The sequence below is a fragment of the Clupea harengus genome, chromosome 8 (assembly GCF_900700415.2).
Source record: "Clupea harengus chromosome 8, Ch_v2.0.2, whole genome shotgun sequence".
Taxonomy (NCBI): domain Eukaryota; kingdom Metazoa; phylum Chordata; class Actinopteri; order Clupeiformes; family Clupeidae; genus Clupea; species Clupea harengus.
This window is the reverse complement of record NC_045159.1, coordinates 4,914,288-4,921,787: the sequence shown is the minus strand read 5'-3', so window position 1 is coordinate 4,921,787 and position 7,500 is coordinate 4,914,288. Positions and strand designations below refer to the sequence as shown.

At 45.8% G+C, this 7,500-nt stretch overlaps 1 protein-coding gene across 1 annotated transcript in view; it reads left to right on the top strand.

The window, feature by feature from the left end:
• usp28 (ubiquitin specific peptidase 28) overlaps positions 1 to 7,500 on the top strand; it is a 39,281-nt gene that overhangs the window by 25,441 nt on the left and 6,340 nt on the right. Inside the window, exons 20-23 of the mRNA XM_031571585.2 lie at positions 564 to 791; positions 1,355 to 1,450; positions 2,402 to 2,580; positions 2,957 to 3,035. Of these exons, the coding sequence (XP_031427445.1) occupies positions 564 to 791; positions 1,355 to 1,450; positions 2,402 to 2,580; positions 2,957 to 3,035 (582 nt within the window). The remainder of the gene's footprint in view (positions 1 to 563; positions 792 to 1,354; positions 1,451 to 2,401; positions 2,581 to 2,956; positions 3,036 to 7,500) is intronic.

Genomic DNA, 7,500 nt, shown 5'->3' with positions numbered 1-7,500 from the left:
GCCAAAGCTTATGAGCGAGTCAGTGAGAATCCTCTCCCTGTGTGAGCACAAGCTGTGAAATGATCACAGTGAGACCCCTAGTGGTAGATATACTGAACTGCCTTATTAACCACAGCTTCGGTGCAGCCCTTTCACTGCTGTGTGCATTTTTCAACAGAAGTTTTAACAGTTTGTTGACAATGATGACTCAGTGAAGAATACCACTCATGAAACGTGATGACACAGCACTGTAAATGTGCTGCTTCCATGATAACATCAGCTGAGATGTTGCCATGGCTACTCTGCTATACTCTTCCTGAGTGTGCTATCAGAGATGTTGCCATGGCTACTCTGCTATACTCTTCCTGAGTGTGCTATCAGAGATGTTGCCATGGCTACTGTGCTATACTCTTCCTGAGTGTGCTATCAGAGATGTTGCCATGGCTACTGTGCTATACTCTTCCTGAGTGTGCTATCAGAGATGTTGCCATGGCTACTGTGCTCTACTCTTCCTGAGTGTGCTATCAGAGATGTTGCCATGGCTACTCTGCTATACTCTTCCTGAGTGTGCTATCTGATCACAGAACGAGGAGACGGGGGAACAGACAACAGAACACACGCAGGAGGATCAGGCTGTCTCCACGGAAACCCAGCCTGACAGCACAACTACCCAGAATGCCCCAGAAGAGGGTGCAGCCACCTCTGGGGTTCCCCTGGAGACGCAACCCCAGGAGGACGTGATGTCAGAGGTGGATATTCCGAACGTCGGGAAGATCCAGGTGCTGTCCAACACAGATGGCTTCAATGAGGAGGTGAGGAAGGGTGGACTGGCCAACGTATACATACATACATACATACAACCAGAATATACATACATATATATATACATACAACCCGAATATACATACAGTACATACATACATTCATACATACATACATACATACAACCAGAATATACATACATATATAAATATACATACAGAATATACATACATACATACTGCCAGAATATACATACATACATATATACATACAACCAGAATATACATACATACATACAACCAGAATATACTTGTACATACATATATAAATACATACAGCCAGACAATACAGACAGACAGACAGAAAGACAGAAAGACAGACAGACCGTTTGTGAATGTGTAATTCAAATATAAATTGAATATGTCCATCATTTCTCAGTTGCAGAAAAACTCAAGCTTTTCCTTCCAAATGTAACATATAATATAATGTAGCATATAATGTAATGTTACATATAATATAATGTAACATATGATGTAATGTAACATATGATAATAGATGATTCGATCAAATAAGGTACCTGTGTGATGTGTGATGTGTGCTGTGTGATGTTCAGATGATCCTGACTCCAGCCATGCAGGGCATCATTCTTGCCATCGCCAAAGCCAGTAAGGTCATAGACAAGGAGGGGCCTGAGGCTGGCCTCATTAAGGTACAGTGTGTGTGTGTGTGTTTGTGTGTGTGTGTGTGTGTGTGTGTGTGCTTTGTAAAATACTACTAAAAATTGTGTTTTTGCTCCTGTGAGTTTTTCTGTCTTGGTCTCTTTTTCTCCCTCCATCTCTCTTTCCTACCCTCCTTCCTTCCATCCCTCTCTCTCTTCCCTCTATCTGTCCAAGACTTGACGAGAGGCAGATGTGCAGAATCATTCATTCTTCCTTTCATTCTGTCAGGCTTCCTGTATCCCATGCTACCCTTTACTTCCTGTATCCCATGCTACCCTTTACTTCCTGTATCCCATGCTACCCTTTACTTCCTGTATCCCATGCTACCCTTTACTTCCTGTATCCCATGCTACCCTTCACTTCCTGTATCCCATGCTACCCTTCACTTCCTGTATCCCATGCTACCCTTCACTTCCTGTATCCCATGCTACCCTTTACTTCCTGTATCCCATGCTACTCTTCACTTCCTGTATCCCATGCTACCCTTCACTTCCTGTATCCCATGCTACCCTTTACTTCCTGTATCCCATGCTACCCTTTACTTCCTGTATCCCATGCTACCCTTCACTTCCTGTATCCCATGCTACCCTTTACTTCCTGTATCCCATGCTACCCTTTACTTCCTGTATCCCATGCTACCCTTCACTTCCTGTATCCCATGCTACCCTTCACTTCCTGTATCCCATGCTACCCTTCACTTTCTCCCATCAACCGGTTCATTCTGTCTCTTTTTGTCTCTCTCTCCCCCTCTCCTCTCCTCTCCTCTCCTCCCCCTCTCCTCCCCTCCCCTCTCCTCTCCTCTCCTCCCCTCTCCTCTCCTCTCCTCCCCTCTCCCCTTCTCCTCTCCTCTCATCTCCTCCCCCTGTCCTCCCCTCTCCTCTCCTCTCCTCCCCTCTCCTCCCCTCTCCTCTCCTCCCTTCTCCCTCCCTCCTTCTCCGCAGGCATTCCATGAGGAGTACTCTCGTCTCTTTGAGCTCTCTCAGGAGAGAACCACGCCCCAACAGGACCCGCGCCTCCAGCATGTTCTTGTCTACATGTTCCAGAACCGAGCGCCCAAACGCATCATCGAGAGAACCCTGCTAGAACAGTTTGGCGATCGCAACCTTAGCTTCGACGATAGGTATGGAACACACACACACACACACACGCACACGCGCACACACACACACACACACACACACACACACACACACACACACACACAGAAGATAGTTGCGGGGAAAGGACAGTAGACATTGAAGGTAAAAAGATGGAATGAGAGGAGAGGGAAGGGGAGGAGAGGAGAGGAGAGGAGAGGAGAGGAGAGGAGAGGGGAGGGGAAGAGAGGAGAGGAGAGCGGAGGAGAGGAGGAGGAGGAGGAGAGAGGAGAGGAGAGGAGAGGAGTGGAGAGGAGAGGAGAGGAGAAGAGAGGAGAGGAGAGCGGAGGAGAGGAGAGGAGGAGAGGAGAGGAGAGGGGGAAGGGGTTCCTGTGTCTCATCTCTGTTCTCTGTTTCCAGATCCATCAGCATCATGAGAGAAGCTCGCTCCAAAACACGCCTCATCAAACCAGAGGACATGGACATGGAGGAGTACCTGGTACATGCCGACACCAACACCACACCAACACAAGACCAGCACAAGGCACCAACACCACACCAGCACACCAACACCACACCACACCACACCACACCAGCAGCACACCAGCACCAGCAACAACACAAGACCAACTCCACACCAAGACCAGCACCAACACCAACACCACACCACACCACACCACACAACACCACACCAACACCACTCCAACACCAACACCACACCACACCACACCACACTCCAGCCCTACCCAACTCACCACACCACACCAACACCACACCAACACCAACACCACACCACTCCACACCAACACCAACACCACCACACCACACCACACCACATCTCCCCACACCAACACCACACCAGCACCAACACCACACCACACCACACCACACCACACCTCACCAGACCAACACCACACCAGCACCAACATCACACCAACACTACACCACACCAACACCAACACCACACCAACACAAGACCAGCACACCAACACCACACCAATTCAATTCAATTCAATTCAATTTTATTTATATAGCGCCATAACAATACAATTGTCTCTAGGCGCTTTACAGAGCCCAGAGCCTGAAACCCCCTTAGTGCAAGCACAATGGCAACACGGGCAAGAAAAAACTCCCTGTTAGTCAGGAAGGAACCTTAAGCAGAACCACGGCACATAAGGGGGAACCCATCTGCTTGAGGTCGGCCGGGTGGAGATAGGAAGGGTGGATGGGGGGAGGGATGTGTGGCAGAAGGGGAAGGGAAACAACAGGTGTTGTACATAGCCTGCATTTGGTAGATGTACATAATATATATACAGACATCCGGTGGTAAATACATGATACAGAGTGGGTATACACTGTGCTGATAGGGTTACTATTACAGGGGTAAGGGGAGTAGGAACAGAGAAACATATCGATGGTGGCAATAATATATATTGTATATAAATGCTAGCATAGGGCAGTGCGGTGAACAGAGTGAGTGGGTTATTATAGACATTAGCAATGTGATAAGAAAGGAGAGGGAGAGGGAGAGAGAGAGAGAGAGGCTGCCTGGCTGGGTGTATGGGGATTTTATTTAGTATTTAGTTGGCTGGTGACAGTCGCAAAACGCGCCATGTGCTGTACCCGGGATCTTCCGCACTCCTTCACGGTACAACATACGCTGTCTGTAGCCCAGTTTTGTTGATTAGGGGGGTATTGCATGTGTTTAGATGTGTTTAGCTATGCTGGCATTTAGCATTTAGTTGGCTGGTGACAGTCGCAAAACGCACCATGTGCTGTACCCGGGATCTTCCGCACTCCTTCACGGTACAACATACGCTGTCTGTAGCCCAGTTTTGTTGATTAGGGGGGTATTGCATGTGTTTAGATGTGTTTAGCTATGCTGGCATTTAGCATTTAGTTGGCTGGTGACAGTCGCAAAATGCGCCATGTGCTGTACCCGGGATCTTCCGCACTCCTTCACGGTACAACATACGCTGTCTGTAGCCCAGTTTTGTTGATTAGGGGGGTATTTTATGTGTTTAGATTTGTTTAGCTATGCTGGCATTTAGCATTTAGTTTGGTTTGGCATTTAGTTTGGTTTAGCATTAGTTATGTTTAGTTATGCTGGCATTTAGCAATTAGTTTGGTTTGGTACATATGGAGATTTTAGTCGTGAGCTTTGTTAGGGTTGCAGGGTACAACATACGCTGTCTGTAGCCCAGTGATATACATTTTTTTTTTCTTATGTGTTCAGTTATGTCTAGTTATGCTTGCTGACTGGCTGGCCCAGCTGGTGATGGGTTTGTTGACGCAATTACTTATGGCTATAGGATGCACTAAAGAGGAATGTCTTTAGTCTTGATTTGAATATAGGTAGGGTGTCTGCATCTCGGATGGAGGCAGGGAGATTGTTCCAGAGGAGGGGGGCTCGGTAGCTAAAGGCTCTGCCTCCTATTGTGGTTTTTGATATTCTTGGAATTACAAGGAGGCCTGCACTCTGGGAACGGAGCGGTCTTGGAGGGCGGTAGGGGACAACTAATTCCTTAAGGTAGTTTGGAGCCAGGTCATTTAGGGCTTTGTTTGTTAGCAGGAGTACTTTGAAATCAATTCTACTTTTGACAGGGAGCCAATGCAGAGAGGCAAGTACAGGTGAGATGTGCTCATATTTTTTTGTTCTGGTGAGTGTACGGGCAGCAGCGTTCTGTATAAGTTGGAGGCTCTTTATTGAGTTGATGCTGTATCCGGACAGGAGAGCATTGCATTAATCTAGTCGGGAAGTAATAAATGCATGGATTAGTTTTTCTGCATCTTGGAGGGATAGGACTTTTCTAATTTTGGCAATATTGCGTAAATGAAAAAATGATGTCTTTGAGATCTGTTTTATGTGTGAGTCAAGTAGGAGGTCTTGGTTGATAGTTACACCAAGGTTTTTGATGCTAGTATTGGGTGTTGGGATGCCATCGAGTGTGGATAGATGGCTAGATAGTGTCATTCTCAATTGATCGGGGCCTACAAGCACAACCTCAGTTTTATCAGAGTTGAGGAGCAGGAATTTGTTAGCCATCCAAGATTTTACATCTTGCAGGCAAGTTTCTATCTTGGGTAAATGTACAATTTCATCAGGTTTCATGGATAGGTAGAGTTGGGTGTCATCAGCATAGCAGTGGAAGTTAATGCCATGGTTCCTTATGACAGCACCTAAGGGTAGCATGTAAAGGGAAAAGAGCAGTGGTCCGAGGACAGAGCCTTGGGGAACACCGTAGCTTACTCTAGTGTGGTTGGATGACTTCTCATGGACATGAACGAATTGATGGCGATCAGAGAGGTAAGATCTACACCAGGATAAGGCACAGCCTTTGATGCCAACATGATGTTCAAGTCTCTGTAATAGGATATGGTGATCTATAGTGTCAAAGGCGGCACTAAGGTCTAGGAGAACTAGTATTGAGGTGCACCCATGGTCGGATGCGATTAGTAGGTCATTCAGGACTTTGACTAAGGCCGTTTCAGTGCTGTGGTGGGCTCTAAAGCCAGATTGGAGGGTTTCTTCGATTTTGTTTTGGTGTAGAAAGGAAGTAAGTTGCTTAGCTACTATTTTTTCAAGTATTTTTGACAAGAAGGGGAGGTTAGATATGGGTCTATAGTTAGCTAGATTATCAGGATCAAGGTTAGGTTTTTTGAGAGATGGTTTGATCACTGCTATTTTGAATGATTTGGGGACGTATCCTGAAATTAGTGAATTATTCATTACATTAAGTAATGTCTCACTTAATAAGGGTAGTGCATGTTTAAGAAGTTTTGTGGGGATAGGATCTAGTAGGCACGTCGATGATTTAGAGGAGAGGATGAGGGAGTTTAGTTCAGGGAGGTCAATGGGTGCAAAGGATTCAAGGAGAGCACCAGGTTGAGGGGGTGTTGCCATAGCCATAGGGCATTTTGGAAGAGGTGTAAGTAGAAGTAGGTTAATTCCGTTGTTGGACGGAGATCTAATTTCATGTTGAATGTAATTAGGTGGTGATCTGAAAGGGCAGTATTTTGGGGTAGAACTAGAGGGCGGTCAATTTCTAGGCCATGTGTTAATACAAGGTCAATGGTGTGATTATGGTATGTTGGTGTGTTTACATGTTGGGAGAACCCGATAGAGTCTATTAGTGATTGGAATGCAATTGTAAGGCTATTATTTTCATTATCCATGTGGATATTAAAATCTCCCACTATGAGGATTTTATCAGAGTTTACAACCAGGGCGGATAGGAAGTCGGAAAATTCAGATAAAAATTCAGTGTAGGGGCCTGGTGGTCTATATAGTGTCACAAGAGTGACCGGCTGAGTGGCTTTTGAGTTTGGATGCATAAGATGAAGTACGAGGACTTCAAATGATGCAAATTTTGGGGAAATACATAGGTTAGCTAGGGAAATTGTAGCAACTCCACCTCCACGCCCTGTGCTGCGGGGGATGTGACAGTTAACATGACTTGGAGGGGTGGACTCATTTAAGGCTAGGAATTCATCTGGTTTTAGCCAGGTTTCAGTTAGGAAAAGTATTTGAATGTTGTTGTCCGTTATCAGCTCATTTATATGTGCACCTTTTGATGTTAAGGACCGAATGTTAATAAGGCCCAGTTTTAGAATTGTACAAGTTTCATTGTGTGCTGATAAAGTTTGTATCTTTATTAGATTTTCCTGATTATGTGATTTGCGTGGGGTTTGTACGTTCTGGGTAAAGATACCGTTTGTATATGGTTTAATATGGGCAAAGAGTGTACTGGTGCAGCCGAAGTTAGTGTGGTCTGCCTTCCAGTGCTTATTTTGGGTTGTCAGTAGTAAGTTAGGGCTAGGTGGTGTATTAAGTTTTGAGAGAGGAGTCTGGCACCCTCCCAGGAGGGGTGGATGCCATCCTTCTGCAGTAGCCCAGGCTTCCTCCGAAAAGTTGGCCAGTTATTTATGAAATCTACGTTATTGTATGAGCACCATTCTGCTAA